Source organism: Chiloscyllium plagiosum, chromosome 1, assembly GCF_004010195.1.
Source record: "Chiloscyllium plagiosum isolate BGI_BamShark_2017 chromosome 1, ASM401019v2, whole genome shotgun sequence".
Lineage (NCBI taxonomy): Eukaryota > Metazoa > Chordata > Chondrichthyes > Orectolobiformes > Hemiscylliidae > Chiloscyllium > Chiloscyllium plagiosum.
Window position 1 is genome coordinate 126,561,148 of NC_057710.1, and position 21,767 is coordinate 126,582,914.

At 39.7% G+C, this 21,767-nt stretch overlaps 1 protein-coding gene across 2 annotated transcripts in view; it reads right to left on the minus strand.

Moving 5' to 3' along the window:
* The window catches only part of fras1 (Fraser extracellular matrix complex subunit 1), a 441,368-nt gene that overhangs the window by 63,483 nt on the left and 356,118 nt on the right, over window positions 1-21,767 (minus strand). For both annotated transcript variants that reach the window (XM_043696280.1, XM_043696287.1), the window contains exons 49-57: window positions 19,898-20,038; window positions 17,276-17,503; window positions 16,428-16,541; window positions 14,148-14,298; window positions 12,772-12,931; window positions 9,273-9,441; window positions 6,173-6,419; window positions 2,607-2,951; window positions 2,135-2,295 (exon numbers count right to left, since the gene is read on the minus strand). In XM_043696280.1, coding sequence (XP_043552215.1) covers window positions 2,135-2,295; window positions 2,607-2,951; window positions 6,173-6,419; window positions 9,273-9,441; window positions 12,772-12,931; window positions 14,148-14,298; window positions 16,428-16,541; window positions 17,276-17,503; window positions 19,898-20,038 — 1,716 coding nt within the window. The remainder of the gene's footprint in view (window positions 1-2,134; window positions 2,296-2,606; window positions 2,952-6,172; window positions 6,420-9,272; window positions 9,442-12,771; window positions 12,932-14,147; window positions 14,299-16,427; window positions 16,542-17,275; window positions 17,504-19,897; window positions 20,039-21,767) is intronic.

A 21,767-nucleotide genomic window follows, 5' to 3' on the forward strand; every position in this document is an offset into this window, starting at 1 on the left:
TAGTGTTAGGTAAGGGGTAAATGTAGGAGTATGGGTGGGTTTCGCTTCGGCATGTCGGTGTGGACTTGTTGGGCCGAAGGGCCTGTTTCCACACTGTAATGTAATGTAATCTAATCTAATCATTCTGGTCTCTGATCAATACAGTTGTGGATTTTACTCTGAGTCCAGGCCGTAGATCCAGGTATGGTTAAGTAATCGGAGCAAGGTTATCTGCAGGTGGAAAACAGCAGCAAAGGCAAGGAAATGACTTTCAGCAAGGACCTACATTAAGTCTGTGACATTCTTTGTTCAGGCATTGAGTGGATCTTGTACGCAGCAGGCTGGGTTGGTCATGAGCTTTCCTACCACAGACTCAATTGGGACTGAGGCAGTAAGGCCGCAGGATAACTACACCCTGCCCTCCTGCCTGATCAAATACTCCTTGCCACCAAACATGCCACAGCAAGTTGGACCATTCCCATGAAGCTGCCTTTCCTTGGGCCAATTAAAGGAAAGTAAAGGACCTCAATTTCCTATCACTGCCATGTCATGCTCAGCATGGAAGGCAGGCCAGAGTGGAAGGACATCGTATCAATGTTCGTTGAAAAGGTGGGAAGAAGGGAGTGTTCTTCCTTTGACAAATGCCTTGTATGTGTCAGGAACATCACCTCCTCCAAAGAGCACATTTTATGTTTCCCTGAAAGGGTCCTAACCCTAATCCTTACCCCTTCCCTCGGATATTCAATCCCTTCCTGCTAACAAAGCTTAGGGATAATATGGGTCTGTTTGCAAATTCTCTTTATGGAGGTGGTTGTGTGCATGATTAAGCTCTGACACTGCTTAATGTGTGAGAGATGCTGGCCAATCAGATTGATTGCTGACCTCGAAGATGGAACTTTCTCTCCCTTTGGGAGACATGTTCAATTCTTGGCTCAATAAAACAATTCTTGGCTCAATAAAGCAATGGCCCTCATGGAGCAATGGGGTGACGTGAGAGTAACTGCCCTTGACGTCAAAGTTGCATCTGAGCACAATTTTTCAGATATTGAAGTAGTTCAAATAAAGTAAGACCTGGATAATACATAGGTTTGTGTTGATAAACAGCAAGTTATATTCATACCACACAAGTGCCAGACAATAACCATCTCAAACAAGAGAGAATCTAACCATTGCCTCTTGGCATTCATTGGCACTATGATTGCTGAATCCCCCACTATAAACATCCTGGGATTAATAATGACTAGAAATTAAACTGAAAGAGCTACATAAATGCTATGGCTTCAACAGCAGATCAGAGGTTAGGAATCTTGCAGTTATTAACTCACTTCCTGACTCTCCAAAGTTTGTCCAATATCTGCAAAGCACAAGTCAGGAGTGTAATGGAATGCTCCCCACTTGTCTGGATGGAAGTGCAGCTCCAACAACACTCAAGAAGGGTGACATCATCCAGGACAAAGCAACCACATTTGCTTCCTCTACCACTGTCACTCTGTTGCAGCAATATGTACTCGCCACAAGATGCGCTGCAAAAACTCACCATGGCTCCTTAGACAGCACCTTCTAAATCTACATCCATTACACCTAGAAGGACAAGGGCAGCACGTATATGAGGGAGACCACCACCTAAAAGACTCTCTCCAAGCCACTCACCATCATGCTTTCGTAATGTATTGCTGTTCCTTCAGTGGCACTGGAAGAAATTTCTGGAATTCCCTCCTTAATGGCATTGAGTACGTACCTACACCAAATGGACTGCAGCAGTTCAAGAAGGCAGCTCACCAACTTCTCAACAGCTCTGAGGGATGGGCAATAAAAGCTGGCTCAGCCAATGATGCCCATGTCCCATGAATGAATAAATGACAATCTTTCCCACCAGGTGCACTGTGTATCCCTTGGCTGCTCAACTATGAATCCTCACTGATGGAACTAATTTGGAAAATTAACTATCAAGTGTCTTTATCCCTCTAAGAAAATCTTTGAATTTTCTTCTACCTATGGATGAGATTGTAAACTTAATATCTAGAAGAATCATTAATATAAAACTTTTCCATCTTAATTCTCCTCTCATATATATTGGCACCATACATTTATCAATGCCTTGATTTAAATACAGCTCTGTGCGCACTGTGATATACTTTATATGAAGGTCATTTACCTCTTCTGTTTTGCCAGGTGCAAAATCTATCTTCTTCGAACTGGGGATATAGTCAATGCCTGGAGTTGCAGAAGGAGGGTCTGAAGGATGGGTAGCACACCACACTGAAGTGGGGGTGGACAAATCACTGCCATGTCTGATAACTGGTATCTCAATGGTGCCTATAAAATAAATACATCTTAATATGACAATGTGTCCCCACCTGGTAAGAAAGTATTACCCCCGCTCTATGACAGAAAAATTGTACTTTATAAATTACAATTAAACATTTCATCATATTCAGTCTGCTCACAGACCAGCCCCATTTACTTGTGCAAATTCGACCTAGTGTCCATGTTTTATCAAAATAATAAGCAAAATAATTTGGATTTCTTTTGAAAAAAATCCATAACATATTTATGACTCAGAGTTCACGCTGCTGCAACTAGAGAGCTTAGTGGATTGATGATAATGGGACTAATCAAGCGCCTACCTGCATCTTCACTAACAGTGAAAGAAGAGTTCCCAAGAAAAACCAGGGAGGCATCATTGGGTCCATTTATAATCACTTTGGCAATTGCAGCTTCCCCGATTCGTGCATTGTATGATGCATCAGCCAGCGTGATCTCAAAGTCTTCTTCCTCCTCATATTCACTGTCATCAATCACCTGGACATCACATGTCGACATGCTGACTCCAGGGCCAAAAATCACACGATTCTCATTTGTCATTCCCCTGGATTTGAAATCGGAACCAGATTCCAAAGCATACAGGCTGCTGCCTTTGGCTGTTTTTGGTATAGTGTAGCAGATTGCCGAGACTGTACTGCTGGTGTCTCCTATGCATTGACAATGTAAAGAGACATAGGATATACTTTTTAATCAAAAACAAATCATATATATGTCGTGTAAAAGCACAGCCATAAAGTAATTGTTTTTGTGTTTTAACTTATTTTAATTAGCATCGGTCACTTGCTATGGCCGTTACTGCCTTGTTGAAGAAACAGCTAAGACTGTGTACTGCAGTATTGCAAAACTCTTTGGATTGAAGTACACAAAGTGCCACGCATTGTCTCATTCAGGCCCACTTCCAGCTCCATGTTAGGGGTTGGGTGAGCCTCTGCCTGATGAAGAAAGCGTCCTTCAATGGGTTGGGTTGAATAGGATGGAGGTGGGATTTTAGACCTTCCGAAATAGGGGCCCCCATCTCAGGGAGCCGCAGCCAATCTGAAGATGGCAGCTCTTTATGTACTGGCAGCATGAGCAGCAGTGGTGACCCACCGTCATTTTCGTGATGAGGAAGGCTGCAACAGAACGGAACTTTGTGCGTGCCCATTTGTTGCCCAGAGTGCTGGGACAAGGTTTTGAGAATTCAATGGGAGGGTGAGGCGGATGGAGATGAGAGTGGGTAGCTGTTTGTGTGAGCCTCTCCTGATGCTATTAAATGGCAGTAATGGTGGGATGAGGCCCTTATGTTGGCATTAATCTCTCCCTGAGGGTGCACCACCAGACACCACTCCTGCTGCTGGCATAATTGCAGTGAGGACAGGAGTGGGAGGGTACGTGGTAGGCTGATGAAGGGCTCTTGCCCGAAACTTTGATTCTCCTGCTTCTCGGACGCTGCCTGATCTGCTGTGCTTTTCCAGCACCCCAGTCTCAACTCTGATCTCCAACATCTGCAGTCCTCCCTTTCTCTGGGTAGGTGGTGAACCTCTATTTTTTTTTCCATTAAGCCTGATCCACCCTATCAAATACACTGTTAGAAAAGCATTAAATCCAGTCCTTGGGAAATTAATACAGAGGGTTAGCTAATGGTACAACTCTTCTCCATGAGGTCCAAGCATCTCTTTGCATGATTTTACTGCATTACTTACTGACGGTCACATTAAATCCTTCCACACATTATTGCAGTTATTAACCCAATTAATTTTAAAATACAAATTGAAAAAGATGAATGACATGCATTGAGCAAAGTATTAAGAACCAGAGCAATGTGAAATACTCATGGAATTCTAGTTCTGGTTTTTTTTATAACTCCATCGTTCTTAATTGTTAAAGTACTTCTGTAAATTTTCCTATCATGTACAACATTATTCAGTGGTCAAATATTTGGCAAAAAATGCTTCTCGATAGACTTATTTGGAAGAGTATTTTACATCACGATTTTTGAATAATCTGATTTACAATTCAAAATGGCTGACAGCGACTTGTAATAAGTGATGTTTAGCAGTTGAAAGGCAAAAACAAAAGTATATCTGCTGGCCCAACGGATAAATGCACGTTATGGCTTGGTCCTATCTTAAAACAAAAAAACGGCATGTTCAGTTCTGCATTTTGTTAATCTCAGCACAAACAGAAGTGAAATGAATGGAAAATCTCCCTAGCTTTGTGTGTATAAATAATCCGATAATAATCTACATAGGCAACGTACACCAACCAAATGCTAATAGAGAAAAGCTACCCCATGCTCAGTTAATGGTGATAGCCTTAAATCTTTTCAAACCTAAATACAGATTGTAACTTTTTTTTCCTCAATTAACTCCATTGTACCAATGACCAATCCTACAGAGTTGGTTTGGAAGATACTTGTACCAGACTAAAGATTGTATTGATTGATATGTCAGAGGTGATAATCCAATGAATAGTGTTTAGATTAGATTAGATTTAGATTAGATTACATTACAGTGTGGAAACAGGCCCTTCGGCCCAACAAGTCCACACCGACCCGCCGAAGCGCAACCCACCCATATTTACCAATTTAACATGGTCAATTCACCTGACCTGCACATCTTTGGATTGTGGGAGGAAACCGGAGCACCCGGAGGAAACCCACGCAGACACGGGGAGAATGTGCAAACTCCACACAGTCAGTCACCTGAGGCGGGAATTGAACCCGGGTCTCAGGCGCTGTGAGGCAGCAGTGCTAACCACTGTGCCACCCAGTGTTAATGCAAGAAATTACAGAAATGTTGTCAAATTTAAGGACAGGGAATATCTTTTTACTTTTGCCTATCCTTTATCCTTAGACGAAAAACACAGTAGAACCTCAGCATTAACATAAGAAATAGCAAGAATACTCAGATATTGCACTGGGACCAGCTAAATTCTATACAATATGGCGATTATCATTTCCACTTGCCTATCCACTCCAGAAAATCTTTAATTCCTCTGCTAAACAACTCTCCAAATGGAGAGCCTTCTCCTCATCTCAGTCTTAAATTATCAGCCTCTAATTCTGAAACCGTGCACCCAATATTCCAGATTCCCCAGACAAGGAAACAACTCTCTCTCCGACTTTCCTGCCAAGTCACTTCAGAGTGTTGCATGTTTCAATAAATTAAGGGCATTAAGATCAAAGATCACCAAATTTTAAATTGGTCTTAACCCTGAACAAGCCATAAGAATAGACAATAAAAAAAACTGCCTTTTTTTCCCACAGAAATATTAAAATGCAGTTTTGGATGAATTAAACATTTAACATACGATTTCAGGTGCTTCGATCATTAAAATAGATACAGCAGGAGGAATTTTAGTCCCTCTAGCCTACTCAGTGAGATCACGGCTGATCTGCAACCTTTCCTCCATATCATGTCATACCTTTGGATGTTAAAAATACATAAATCTGTTTTATAGTTAACAAATGATTTAGCAGTCATTGTCATTTGCCAATGAGTATTCCAAACTGAAACTATGCAAAGTAACTAAATCTAGTATATGATAGGGGACACTAATGCAAATTGGGTAAAAGTTACATAGCAAGAAATATTTAAAATTAATCCTAAAGCCTTAAATTTCAAGAATGGAGTATGGCATGGACTAAAATTATCTGACCTAACGTTGACCTCAGAGCTGCAATTACTCACTTACTATTCAGTGTGCTGATTAATATTTAGGAGAAAACTAAAAATTTGATCTGTTGCTTGAGGTGCAAGTTGATAGCATTTTACTGTTAAAAAAAATCACAAGATTTCATTATTTTCTTTTCTTCAAATGCTGTATCAAAAATTTACACTTATTTTTAATTAGTAAAGGATTCACTGAAAAAAAAATCAACACAGACCTTTCCTTTCTACTGGGACAAACAAGAATCCAGCACTTTCATTGACTCGATATAATTTCTTGTCAAACTGTAGAGTGGGCTCATCTTCTGTGTCATTGATGTTCACTTTAGCTCTTGTAATCTTCCCAAGCAAGGCATATGCAGGCATGCTCAACTCCACATTAAAACTTTCGAGGTTTTCAAACACCTGATCGTCATTTATTATAATAGTGCAAGCCTTGGTATCCTCTCTCTCATCAAATTGAACCTATTGAAAAAGCAAGCATATAGAGACTGTTTAATGTCTTTAATACACTACAAAGGAAATCAAGTTTATTGTTTCTCATCAGGTCATAATGCATTTTCACTGTAAAGTGTCACTGCTCCATCAAGGAATGTTAACCTTCACTTAAAATATATTGTGTCCTAGCTCTAGTTTTCTTCCTCATCTGCATAAGGAATTGATAGAGGCTGTTTTTCTTTCCCCCAGAGGATCTATGGATACAGTCCATTTGTACCTCTTCCAAGTTTTAAGTGTTCTCATGTGGAAATCTCAAAAATTGAGTGTCAACAGGGATAGTCATAGAAAGCAAGAGGAGAGTTGGTGATCTACTCATCCATTGTCCAGACCCATGCACTTTTCAGTAGGAGTCAACAAATAGCAAATAGCTTCAGGACACTCTCTGACAATTGTGCTCAAGTATTATACCAGCTGAAATCAATCAACTTAATACATGAGGAACTGTCAGATCTGTATGGACCCCACTACATACTTGATGATGAACTTCTGAACTAAGCCATCAGGAAATATTCTCTTTTGTAGAATGTAACCTATTAATTCCATGCGCAAACCTTTATCTGACAGGGTAGGTATCAATCATACTGCTTATAGACCCCGTGAAAGGTTGCATAAGAACTGAAGTGGGAACACACATCAGGCTGGGGGGGAGCAAAGAGCTGGAAGAGCTGCAAGGCTGCAGGAGGTGGGACGATGGGGTGACCTCAAATGGTGGTGACAGAGAAAAGGAAAGTGTAAGGAAGGGGAAAAGAAACAAAAAAGGTGTCAGGACAGGGTAAGGGGCTGGAGACTGACCCTGAGACAATGAGATAGCAATTGCAAAGACGACAGAACAGTTTCAAACCTGGCAATGAAAGGCAAAGTCACCTTTTGAGGAACTTGAAAAACTTGTAATTACTGAGGTCATGACCTGTTTGCAAATATATGTCGCACCTCTAGCTTAAGGGTGCATATATTCAGGATCTATGTGGGGATAAGTGAATGTTTTTGTAATGAACCCACTATTAAATTTAAATCGGAGAATGCAGCAAAGGGGTAGTAACTGCCCTCTTAAAATTTTTCAGTTTTGTACATATGCAATGGAGACACATTAGCTGCATCCTTACCAGTCTATGGAAGGTATGCTCAGCTGAATAGTTTTTCTTTGTGTGCAGAAGTATGTTTCAGTTATTTTAAAAAAAAAATTCTGTTGCTAACTTATCTCTGTTATCTTGTGTCAATTTAAACACCTTGCTACCTCAGAAATTAATCCTATCATTACGTGTTTTGACTTTAAGTTAGATGGTATTGATGATTGTTGATGTTACTGATGCATTATGCTTCTATGCAAGTCGAAATAGTCCAAACATCAATGGAAATTCAGAAGGTAATGACTATGTGAGTGCATAGGTTCATGAGAATGAAAACCAAGCCACTAAAAACTGAAGTGGCCCCTCCAAATCAAAGTACCCCTGAAGAAGAGATCCTCCCCTCCCTCCCCCGACAAATGTTGAGCCTTGTTTCCGTGGACTTCCATCACCAAGTTATGCTATCAGGGACTTCCTGAAACAAGGCCTGCGTGATTAAGAGGAAGCATAACCTCAGGAGGTGCATATGCCCAGATTTCATCTGTCATAGCTCCATGGTTGCCCTGATCTGGCACTTTAGTAATGTGTAGCAGTCAGCAGAGAACCAGCTGATACTGCTGCAAGCACAATGCTGGAGCATTCAGTAAAAGGTTATGCTGTGCTGTGCCCAGAAATACAGCGTGACCTCACTGCTGGCACACAGTAGAACTGGCTAATGAAAAAGTTGGTGTGGACTGGGGCCAGGGAGCAGTGTGGGATGATGCAAAACCCAATTTATTTCTCCAGCAAACAACTTCAAAGTCACATCAGCAGCTGTTGAACAAATGGTTGGGTGTTGGGTTATTCTATCACTCCCCTACAAATTGATGTCTGCAACTTAGTCTTGCTGACCTTTCATTTTCACCAGTCGCTTTGCGGTCGCTTCCCACTTCAGGCTTGGTAAAGGCTCAAACCAAGTTGAGACATTTTCTGAGTTTGTTAAATTTCATTTAAACACAATTTCATACTCCCATCTCTACTGCATTGCTTACTCCCAAAACTGGACATAAAGGAAATTGATCTTCCAGTTAACATCTGGCAATGAAGTTAAACAGATGATATCGGACTGAATGCCTGTTGTATGTCCTAATGGGTTATAAAATTGTAATGTAAAAGAGAATCAATCTAACAGTGATTGCTTCAGTCACCACTATCAGGTGAAATTAGTAAAAAACTACGACTGCTAAGGTCTAAATAATACCAACAATTAAAAAACCTAGATTGACAGATTAACCTGAAGCTGCTTGATAGAACTTTTGCTTTCCTACGGATACATTTTTCTCCATTTGCAACTTCTTACGGGCAAACATTGTTTCCACATATATTCATGTCTATATTTTCACTAAAACTTGTATCTGTAGGACATATACGATTGGAGCTTTCGGAACTGCTCCTGACCCGGTACCATTAATTCACTGGAAACATGTTTGAGGCCCAGCGTAAAGTTATAATGTCAGATCAAAACCAGCTCTGAGAAGATCTCCAGCGAACTTTCCCTTTACATTTTCTGACTTTCTGTATCCACCTTATGTGTACAGCTGACATCCAACCAACTTTGTATCCGAAAGAAAAAAAAACTGTCAGTGCAAAGCATAATTTTTTTACTATTTAAAGCAACAAGTTCAGACAAGTAACCATTAGCTGTTAGTTCATCCATCACTTATTCTGTTGTCCTAATATGTAACCAATGCAATGCAGGTATGATACTTGCACGTACCTGCCCTGCGTACTCCACGTAATCTTGTTGGCCCAGCTTTGAGCCTGCTCCAGATGTAGATGTTGCTGACCCTTGTTCAGTACGGCACAGTACAATGGCATACTGATTGAGATTCCCAGACCTCTTCACTGTGACACTGATAGAGCCGGCCTTCTCACTGACATTGTAACTGCAAACAAGACAAGGGCTGAGATTAGTGTTTTTTAAAGTAAACGTCCTCACTGAGAATATTTATTGGCATAAGGATAAAGAACAATTAAAAGCACCTAGTGCTGGAACCAGATATGAAGACGACAATTGGAAATCCAATCCTGAGGAGGTTAGCAACCGATAGTTAGCCCGGGACTATGTCTATACATACATATATACGTTATAAAGCTGGATACAAGAAGACCAAATGGAAAACTGAAAGAACAGCGGATCATGGAAATTAGAAACAAAAATATAAATTCCTGGAAAAACTCAGCAGGTCTGGCAGCATCTGCGGAGAGAAATTACAGTTAATATTTCAACTCCAGCTAATCTTCTTCAGAAACATTCTCCATAGATGCTGCCAGACTGGATGAGTTTTTCTAGAAATTTCTGCTTTTATTGGAGATAAATGGGAGTTACTTGGGAGTTGTTAATATCAAAGTTAGATCGGTCAGAGTGCATGCATCTGAAGGAACTTGCCTCATATTCCTCCATTTTAAGCCCACCTATCCTGTCTCAGCTTGGTATACATGATTCAGATTCGCTCTCAGCCTTCTTCGGCACAAAGGAAAAAATCCCCAGCCTATCTAGTCTCTCTTCACACAGCTCCAGCTTAGGCAACACCCTGGTGAATTTCTTCTGCACCATCTCTTGTGCAATCCTTCCTACAGTGTGGTAACCAGAACTACACACAGTTCCAGCTATGGTCTGACATTATGAATAGTTCCATCTTGACCTCCTTGCACTTGTATTTAATGCTTCGACTAATAAAGGCAAGTATCCCTTATGCCTTCTTAAATTTAATTCAACATTCCAGCTCTTTCCCATAAATCTGAAAATCAGATATCTTCAATAGCTGTCCAAGTGCCCTTTGTAAGTTACTGAAGAATCCAATTCCAGCACATTTTCAGGTAGTGCATTCCAGCTTTTAGCAACACTCCAATTGAAGAAATTTCTACTCATTTCCTTCTCGTTCTTTTGCAAATATTTTACATCCAAGGCCTCTGGTTGAGCAAATAGGTACAAGCTATTTACTCTATAAAGCTCTTCATAATTTGGGGTACTTCTATTAAGTACCCCCCATCCTATTCTGCTGGAAGGAAAATAATCCTAACTTCTTCTATGTTGTGCGCACAGTCTCTCATCCTTTGGGTCATTCTGGTAAACCTCTTCTGCGTTTTTTCCAAACCCTTGACACCCTTCCTAAAATGCAATATCCAAAATTGTGGATGATAATTTAACTGAGGCCTGTACAGCAATTTGTAAAGATTTCACATTACTTCTTTCTTTACGTATTATAAACCATCCCACACACTTTCCAAACTAGATTATTAAATTTCCCTTAACTTCCAAAAATTTGTGAATATGATTCCCAGAGCTTTCTGATTTTCCATGCTCTGCCACTCACTCAAGTTTAGATTATACTGCCTCTCTACACTGTCTCATCATCCCTGAAATATGCTATTATACTGCTTGCTATTTACCATGTTTTAAGTTCTCTATCATCTACAACGTACAAATCTGTATTTTCTGTAACCAAATTGGGCTGGCTAGATGGTTAGTGTGCAGATTAAGTTCTTTCCAACAGCATGGTCTTCAGTTCCTATTTTAGCTGAGGTAGATTTGGACCTTTTCACCTTGCCAATACAGCACTCTGCTACGGTGGGGTAAGTAATCACCACAGACTTGTCTTTGAGTAGACAAGTCAAGTCAATGACGATTATTCCCAAATCCAGATCACAGGCCCAAGAAAAATAATGGTCCTCATGCCAATCCCTGGAAGGTTCTGATGCACAGTTCACTCCAATCAGAAAAATACTAATCCCCACAACTCTCACTTCCTATCTTGGAAGGAACTAAATACTGAAGTTAACACCATCTCTTCAATCCCATGTGTTCTGATCTTCTGAATAAGTTTTTAATTTGGTACTTTATCCAAGTCCATCTATCAGCAGTTCACAAACTGTGGGTTATGGTCCCCAAAGAAGTCAGAGAGGTCACATTTGGGGTTTGGAGTTGCAGTTTTTCCAAGCACCAGTGGTGACTATGGACTAGAGGTGACCCATTCAGAGGTGCTGATGGAACAGAGTCTTCTGGATAATTTCTAACAGCACAGGCTAGGTAGTGAGGCCAGTGAGCTCTTTAACTTCAGAACATATTTTTAGCAGAGTCTGGGGAACCCTGGAAAGAGTGTATATGAGTGTGAGAGAGTGTGAGTGTGAGAGTGTGAGTGTGAGAGTGTGTAAAACTGCACATCATCTTGTATCCTCCCCAGTGTCAATTCCCCTATGAATTTCCCTATAACAACTGCAATTCTACAGTTGCTTATGCTTCCTATCTATACTCATAAGTCTCTCAGTCATGTAGGTTCGTGTTCTTATGTACTTCCCCAAGGTATCATTATCATCACTGGTAGTGGATTCACAATACTGCTTTTTGGATACCACATATTCAGGGAATTTCTGCAGTGTCTGCCTGAACCTTGTAGTTTGCTTGAAGTTACCCACTGACCCTTCTCCCAAACACTGCATCCCAACTAGGCTATGGCTATTATCTGAAACATGCTATTACCCAGCTTCCCATATTTCTTGCAGTGAAGCCAGTTGCCCCTCATCTCCATCTTGTATTGTGCCATCAAGTTGAGGCTGTTGGTTCTTGAAGATGTGCCTGCATTAGATGAACCACTTGGTTATCAAGGCTTTTTGTTTTGGCTGGATATTCCATTGGCATTTCGGTAAAAATGCACAGGGTGACAACTGCAATGTTTGCTCTTCCCACCTTGCCCAGAATAGGCAATAGTCATCTCTTCACCACCATTCACATGTGAATGCTGGAAAAGAGGCAGGACTTGGCAACCACCAGGTTTTCCTTCTTACTGCTGCTGCCTCTGCCAGCTCTAACAAAAGGCTGATGGCTCTTTCTGGGCTAGTGGTCTCTAAGTAACTCAGTGGAGGGACATGAGCAACTTTTATCCTCTTCTCCATTCTCAAGGTGTTAACCAACTATCTTGACAGAGATTTGCAAGTCTTCAGGGTGTTATCACCCTTCAGCCTTCTTCCTTTTCTACAGAAATGATTTCATTGCAAAACCATCTTTGTTTTGACTGATGAAGGAAAAATGAGCAAAGGTTATATAGAGATACATAAAACAGATGCAGCCTCAACAAATTTCAAGACTTGTGCATTTGGCTGAAGAAAAATTCTATTTGCTTTCAGAACAATTCAAAGCATTTCTCAACTAATGGGGCTAAGTGTGGTTACTGTTGTAAGATGATGGAAGATGATTGCAACAAAATATAAAAGCCAACCTGGTATATTCAAAGCTGATTAGAGACCACTGGATATGGAACACATTATCATGGACAATGTTAGGTTTGCTGTCCTTCACCAAAAACTTGAATGTGTCCATAGTTTTTTGAATCATATCTTCATTTAAAATATAGCAGATCAAACCCAAGTTTATATCCTCTGCAAGAAAATAAGATTTGTACAGGGCATATTACACAAATATACATATTGCATCCACCTTAAATGTTTACAGAAATACATTTGAACAGCATTAGATTTATACAACACTTAATGAAACAAATGAGTTTCAAAATGGCTTCTCCAAAGCACATCTGGAAAGTCTGGATGTACAGTCAGTATGGACTTCAAAAGGCACAATTTCAAGAGAACTTAATAAATATCTCCATATCTTTTGATTCACATAATATTCAAAATCTATTGATCCCTATTGAGGTTTCGCAGCTCTGTGGATTGGAGAATTCCAAAGATTCATATCTCCTTAAATAAAAAAAAATCTTTGTCACAGTCCTAAACAATTCCTTGTTTTGACAGATTGTTCCCATGTTCAGGATTTCTCAGCCAGGCAATTATTTTTTCCTAAAGTTTACTCTGTCATATCTCTTCAGAATTTTATATGTTTCAATTGGATCTCCTCTCAGTTTTGCAAAACCCCCATGAATGTAGGCCTAGCCTAATCAATCCTTCCCTGTGAGACAATCCACTCATTGTTGGAATCAGTCTTGTCCATTTTCACGATTCTCTCTTCTTGACTAAAACCTGATACAGCCTCTAATCTGTTTGTGCTGCCACAGTATTTAAATGGCTGCTCCTATTGAGCCTCTTGTCAATGATGAACCTCAGGAACAGGATACAAGTTTAAGAATGTGACAAAAGGAAACTGAGTGAGTGAAGGGCAGTGATTTTTGTTTCCCCCGATGTGGCAATGAACATGCGTCTCGAGGAATTAGGTACTAGAATTAAGCTTTGGGGCTGAGAAGATTGTGGGATTGGTACAGACCATCCTGGGCCATGAAAGGGAACAGTTGAACAAGACTAAAGTTGTTGTCAGTAACACCTGGAGTAGTAGAACACTACAGGAGGAAGTACATTGACAAAGATACACAAAGTGATAGATGCTTTATTCTCTACCCTCTTTTAAATTAAGGAATTTCTGGTGACATCCACTTTCCTCTTCATGTGACTTATCGCCAACATCAAACGGAAGCAGTCTCCAAATTCTCACTCCCAAACAATATGAAGGACTACTTTAATATGAACGTGACATGTCACTGGCTAATATAACAAGCCATTTTTATAGTTACAGCATTCCATGCTGATCTTAAATAGCCAATTCCAGATGCATGAGGATTAGTACAAACACTGCACAAGAACTCACCTTGTGTGAAAGATTTTAGTGGGATTCCAGGCCTTAATTTGTTTTCCAGGTGTCCATGCTTTGGTTCCGTGGTGACCTCATAAATCAGCTGCTTGTCTTCAGTATCAGGATCTATGGTCAATAATTCCCTCTTAGTAATCAGGTTGATGGCCTGAATTGGAAGGATCATTATTTCACAGCATTAATAGATATGAAAGAATAGGATAGTGCATACAAATGATAAAAATCTTGGTATGAAAACATGTTTTAAGTATTTTGGTATAAATAAATCAATGTACAATTATTTCTTTGATTTATTCTCCAGTAATCGTCAGAATTTTATTCAGTGCTTCCCTCTGCTGCCTTGAACTTCAGCAAATGACAACAGAGAGTTTGTTTACTTGCTTAACTGTTTTTTTTAATTGAAGTTCTGCCAAAGTTAAGGGGACAGAGCATGAAGAGCTCCAAGAAAATTTCAGTAATATTCCATAAACTGTCTGAAGCAGAAAGCATAGCAAAATTTAAATATTTAGGACAAAATCTTTTTCAAGGAAGTGTATGAATCAAAGTTATCAGGAGAAGCAATCTAAATGAGAAATGTTTTTGTTGTGGATATTATTTAAATTATTGTCTTCTGAGAAGCCATGACAGTGAATCAGCTGAGCTGGAATTTTCATTGTCCTGTTAGCCGTGGCAGTATTGCCAGACATTTACTGCATGGGACTAGAGCAACTTACAGGTAGGGCCCAGGTCTACATTAAATACTATTTTAAATAGTATTTTCTGATTTACTAAGGAGTACTTTTATTGCACCAGTCTAGAAAGAAGATTCAATTTTTCCTTATTCATTCTTCCTATCTTGAAGCCACAATGCACACTTTGGCCACTGGATGGCTCTGTAAGGCAAATCTTACAGCTGCATGTTTCATATTTCTTATATTTTCCTGTCAACCAGTTCAGGGAGATTATGACACGCTTCTGTAGCAGGTGGGACTTAAACTCAGGTCTCCTGATTCAGAGGCAGGGACTCGTCTGCATGTTCCTATTTCATCCTTTTAAGTGTTCTTACCACTGTCAAAGATTAGACCTCAGTTTTCACTGTAAAGCATTAACTTTTATTCAAATGCACCACTCACCAAAGAAAACTTTTTGAGAAAAAGTATACCTTTCCCTGAATTTAACAAGACAAACTCTGTTCAATCATTCTTCTACGGCACTAAAAATTAAATCACCTGATTAATTTAAAATTTAAGCATTGCATCAAATTAACATAAACTGCATAATTTATAATGTTGAGACGTTCATTATTTGATTTTTATTTTTCTAATTTCTGGTTTTAAACTGTGCGCTGAAGTTGAGAATTTTGAGCAGCAACTTGTAGTGCAAAGGAGGACAGAACGAACAAATTAATGTCTGTTTATGGGAACTCGCCTGGAAAGATCATTACAGGTTAAATTATTATTCTAAAAAATAAGGGCTCAGATGTTTTGGGCTCAGGACTAGCAATTGGTTGAATGTTAAATTGGTCAGTCAAGGGCGGGGGAATCAGTGCGACCTAGCCAATCACAGACAATGTTGATAAAAGAGAGCAAAGAGAAAGTGAACCAGTTATAACTGGGATTTGAATATATGAATGTTTTGTGAAAAAGCTTCTGGATGGTGCTGCTGTGTTTTGCTTGCTCTCTCTCCTTGTTTTTCACTGCAGTTTTCAAACTGTTGGCTGTACTAATAAATAATACCCCACTGTAAGAAGTTGGTAAATAATCCTGGAAGGCCACTGGACCTGTTTGCATGAATTCAGGCAACCCTAACAGTTTACTCGCTTGTGAACAACTCCTTTAACCAAAGATTTCTGAAGGCTTGGTGCCCATTGTGAAATTGCTGAATTGACAAGTTACAATTTAAAAAAAAATTCTCTCTTAACTGTGTCTGTCTGTCAGTGAGAGGTGGGGTCTGGCTAAAGATGATTTTGGCTTAGATCGTAGACGTTAAGTAGATTGCATTGTTGTTTACTTAAGTTTTGTTAAAGTTACATTATGAATAATAAATTGTTAATTTCTGTTTAAGTAATAAAATTTTATCTGGTAGTTGTTATTCTTAAAGTATGGTTAGGAACAATTGAGTGATTTTGAAGGTCATGAATGTTTTAATTTTACTGTGTTGTGAGTCCAGGGTTAGGGAAGTTGATTTGGTTTGGCTTGCTGGAACAGCTTGCTGTAACAGTAAGGCGATGGACATATACAGTTATCAATGTTTAATGTTTTTAACCCTCATGGTTATAAATGCTGGACATTTAATTACTTTGTTATCCATGTATTCCAGCCACTGCAATCCCAAGTTGGTAACAATTCTTGGTGTGCCATCATCCACGGGCAGAATATCAATCTTAAACTTCTGGGGAGCCGCTGTCACAATCTGGTTTCAAACAATCAGAACAAAATTAAGTATTTAGTTAGCAACAGCTCCAAATCATAAGTGATAGTGCATGTCTGTTACACAGGTTTACAGTTCAATATCCCCACTACCTCACACAACCTTTCCATTGCCTATATGTCATCAGACTATTTGTCTGATTACTAACCCAAAGCTCATTCAAAATGAGCACTGCTGGGATTAATGGGGACATTCCACACAGAAGCTGGTATGCATATTGGATGAACTCTGACACAGGAAAGTGCCAACAAGTTTTGGAGGGCTCTGCGACTTGCCAACTGCCATCACACCACATATTCATATTTTATTTCATTGAGTGTCAGGCTCCATCCAGAGTACATGCATGGAAAGTTCACCTGTGGACAAGGGCAGAGAATGCAATATTCTGGGGGTGAAATTAAACTGCAGTGGGAATAGAAATTGCATGGTAGAAAAGTTATGGTCAGCTTGTCAGCCTGTTGAATTTCTGTTTTTTAAAAATTGAACTCAATAGAACAGAACGTTAGCTGGAGTGGAGAAGCACTTCCAATTTGCTAAGGGCCATTTTCTGCTTGTGTTGAAATTTATTTCCTCAGTAAGCAGACATACACATCAAGGAAGTTAGAAAGTGAAGCTCAAAATATCAGAAGGACAAACTGGCAATGTTAAAACTAAGGTTTCTGAAAACTTCCTTTCAAATAATTAATACCAGTCACATTTCCAAACAATACACTCACCTCCTTCCCTGCCTCTTCAACAATGAAGAAAGGATTTGTCCCATCAGATACAGAAAAAGAGAAGCGATCTTTGAGAGAATTACTACCATCATGATTGTAGCTGATATGATTCTGATAAATATCATCCATTGTAAAGGTATTGGTCTGACGATAGTGGTGACCGTTATTAGTACGTTCAATTGTTCCATGGCGTGGTTGTTGTACAATGATAAAAGTTAAAGATTCTGCCTGTAGTATTAGAGTTGATAGTATTAACCAAGGTATTCAGGTTATAATTCATATTGTCAAATTCAATGTATCAAAATTACCTTAAACATAACAGAAGTTTACAACTTTACTGCCTGAGTGATAACCTAATGAAATAGGTGCCTCTAGTCCTTTTACATCAACTGAAGGGATAGCTTGAGGTCACAAAAAGTGTCCCACAAAAGCAAAGTTGCCTTTCGATATATTTTTCCTGTAGTGCCTGCTCTTTTCTCTGATCTATTTAAATCAACGGAATGGAAGTCGAGTGTGTTCTATTAAGGGCTGACTGATCAGTCTGCCAGGTTAATGTCTAATTGGACATGTAAATTAATGTCAAAAACAAAGACAGAAATTGCTGGAAAAGCTCAGCAGGTCTGACAGCATCTGAGGAGAGAAATGTGAGTTAACGTTTCGGGTCAAGTGGTCCTTCCTCAGATTAATATGATGCCCTGAATACAGCAGTAAGAATCAGTCTTAAAATGTGAGATTAAAGATGGAGGAAAAGTAAGTTGTACAATGAAAAGAAAATAAACATTTTTAGTTTGAATCTAATAAAGTACTATCAACTTCTGAGTAAAACAGAAAAAACATTCAAAGTAAGATTAGCCCTCGCCATGAATGACTGAATTTCAATTTTAAATATTAATGGAAACATGCTGCAGTGTCAAAGAAATAAAACAACAAATGAAATAGAATTCTCTTCCATTCACCCCATACTATCAGTGGCTGTCATGCTAGTTGTTGCCCAGTTGGGTCAGACTGAACTTACGGGTTGCATTCTTTATGGCAGCATGGTGGCTCAGTGGTTAGCACTGCTGCCTCAGTGCCAGAGATCTAAGTTCGATTCCCACCCCGGATGACTGTCTGCACATTCTCCCTATGTCTGTGTGGGTTTCTTCCGGGTGCTCTAGTTTCCTCCTACAGTCCAAAGATGCGCAGGCCAGGTGAATTGGCCATGCTAAATTGCCCACGGTGTTAGGTGCATTAGTCAAGGGTAAATATAAGGTAGGAGAATGGGTCTGGGTTGGTTACTCTTCGGAGGTCGGTGTGGACTTGTTGGGTAGAAGGGCCTGTTCCCATACTGTAGGGAATCTAATCTAATCTATCCAGTCATAGCCAGAGAATCACCTACAGTATTTTCTCTTTCCACTGTGCTCTAATAATGGAAGAGCAAAAACTTTTCTGCAAATACAGAAGATGAAACCATTGTCTTCATTTCTTGCCACAAACTTTATTTACTACTCATTCAGCCCATCTTGCCAACAACTGTTTCGGGTTGAACCAGATTGGTTTTCACACCCAAGATGGTCTCTAAACACATATCATCATCGGTAAGATTGTTTATTTTCATCTCCATAATATCACCTGATTCTTCCCTTGTCTCATCTAATGATTATTCCCCTCTCCATCTCCAATGCTTTTGTTACCTCTCCTTGCTAGCCTCCATCTTCTAAATTCTATAAAATTAAAAGTCATTCAAAACTCCGTTGTCTGTCTTAACTTGCGACAGTTCCCTTTCACCACTCGCCCTTATGTTCACTGACTTATATTGGTTCCTACTAAATAATGTGTCAATGTTCAAATTATTATCTTCATTTTCAATGAAATCTTGGCTCAATTCTCTCTATTCTGTACTCAGTGGGGGCGACACAGTGGTTAGCAATGCTGCCTTGCAGCGCCAGGGACCAGTGTTCAATTCCAGCCTTGAGTGACTGTCTACGTGGAGTTTGCACATTCTCTCCCCGTGTCTGCATGGGTTTCCTATGGGTGCTCCGGTTTCCTCCCACAGTCCAAAGATGTGCAGGTCAGGTGAATTGGCCACGCTAAATTGCCCATAGTGATAGGTGCATTAGTAGGGAGTAAGTAGGTGGGTTACTCTTCGGAGGGTCGGTGTGGACTTGTTGGGCCAAAGAGCCTGTTTCCGCACTGTAGGTAATGTAATCTCACCTCTAGTCCCACATAGCAACATATCAGCACTCTTCCAATTCTAGTCTTTCAAGCATCCCCAATTTTAAATACTCCACTACAGATAGACAATCTTCAATTACCAAAACTCTCAATTCAGAAAATCCCTGCTTAAACCAATCCCCCTATCTTTCTTTGCTCTTTTAAGATACTTATTAAAATCTACCTATCTGAAGTCTGACTTAATTCGTCCTTTTGTGGCTCATGATGTTTGATAACATAACTGAGAATTGCTCGAGTCATTTTGATATGTAAAGGCTTTTCCTGTAGTTGTGATAGCAACAAAAATATCCTGAACTGAGCAAAAATAATGTGAGCAAAGGTAGACTGAAAGCAGGACAAGTTATAGATCAAGTAGGAAGCACATAGAGGTAAAGTTCTTGTGAGAGTAAGGCTATACTGAAAACTCACTTCAGTGTCTGCATCAGTGGCTTTCAATTCAAATTCAGTGATAGTTTTTCTCACTCCTTCTTGTACTCGCATTCCAGGAATCTGTACGACAGGCAGTGCATCATCCACAGGACGAATAGTAATGTAAAATGCTTGAGACACCTGATTTAACAAAGAAAACAAGGAAATGTTATTTTCAGTCAAGTATGACAGTGACCCTTAGGCAGCATAAAACTGTAATCATTAGAATGTTACATAGTTCACAATTTTTACAGAATAAAGTAATAAATAAATAGGCAGGAAGATAAAAGATGAAAAAAAACTTAAATTACATTTACTAGCTGTTTTTAGAAAATTATTGTTTGTGAATATTTGCATTTGTATCCTTGTGACTTTAAAAATACACTGATGTAACTCAATTTAGTCTTGGACTTTTCTCAAGGCTTGGAAAATATATATAATTTGATCACATCGGAAGCATAATTCCTAAAATAATGGCCATTCTTAACTCAAGTATGTCTTTAGTGATGTTACAACTGAACAGGTTTACACCAAAGTTAGCCGTTATCAAGGTGAGAAACATTGAGGGCTGAATTTTCAATTTCCTGTGGGGGTGGGCAAGGAAACTTATGTACTCAAAAAATGTCACTGGTTTCCAGAACCTCTGTGACACAATGAGATTTTCAAACTGATTGCAGTTTTTGAATGGTAAGTGTGTCAAACACAGATTCTGGGACATGCTTGAGCACATCTTTCTGGAACACAGCAAGGAGTTACCTCAGTGGAATTGTATAGAGGGGTATTTCAATATCGATTTCTCATGCAGTTGGCACAGAGTTGTCATCACCGGAGCAGACAGGCATGATGTTATGTGAGAGATGAATGTTAGGGTAGGTGTCCCCATGGCCATTTCCAGCTCTGCTGTTGTTTGGCTCTCTCTGACTCTACTTTCAGATGGAGGGGAGAGTATAGCTCCCCTGTCCACTGCAGCTTCAATCAGTGAGGCTTCATAAATAAATGGAGCCACCCAGAGCTAGATACCCAAACCACTGGTTGTCTGCACCTCCATCTCATCCACTTGGGAAGACAGTATTAAGCCCAGTCTGGCTGCTGTTTGCCTTTTAAGTGATGTTTGTTTGCTATGTTTACATTCAGCTGGGTACCAAACTCAGTCCACAGCAAATCACTAATTTTTGGCTTTGAAGATAGTGTTGTGTCACTGCTCCTGGAATAGTGTGGGGTTGGACACAAATATTCATTTGGTAATTCATCCTTTTATTTTTCTCTCTCACGTTTTGAAGCTTTTTACCACTTGTGATACCAATGCACACAAGTGGAATGTCTTGGCTGTCTAGACAGCAGAGCAAAATGACAGCCAACAGAGACTGGATGTCATAGGAGGGAAAGGAAGGCTGATGCTGAAGCCCACAGAGTGGTGTTGGAACGTACAACAGAGAGCACAGATAAATAACTCGTGAGTGGAGTGTATTTTAGATGAGGAACAAAGATGGGATTTGAAACCAAAGAGAAAATGAAGACCACCTGGAGAAAGAGTGAGCTCAATGCACTCTACAATGTTGTCTATAAAGCCTTCAGGAAGATGAGGTTTTAAAGAACACAGGGTTGCTAGAAAGGAAGATTAAGTTCTGGAGCTGGCTGCTGAAGGGCAAAAACAAGGACACCAAGAAAGAACTTCCTGTAAAAGTAGTAATAGAACTGAATTCAATCATTTGGTTTAGATTTGCTTTAAGATAGTGATCAGTCAAATAGTGGGAGACTAAAGATGACAGCGAGCTTCCACAACAAGACTTCACCTCAGAACTGTGCTGCCACCTCTCACAACATTTCATACTTCCATCTGGCTTCACCACAAACAGCTAGACTTCAATGG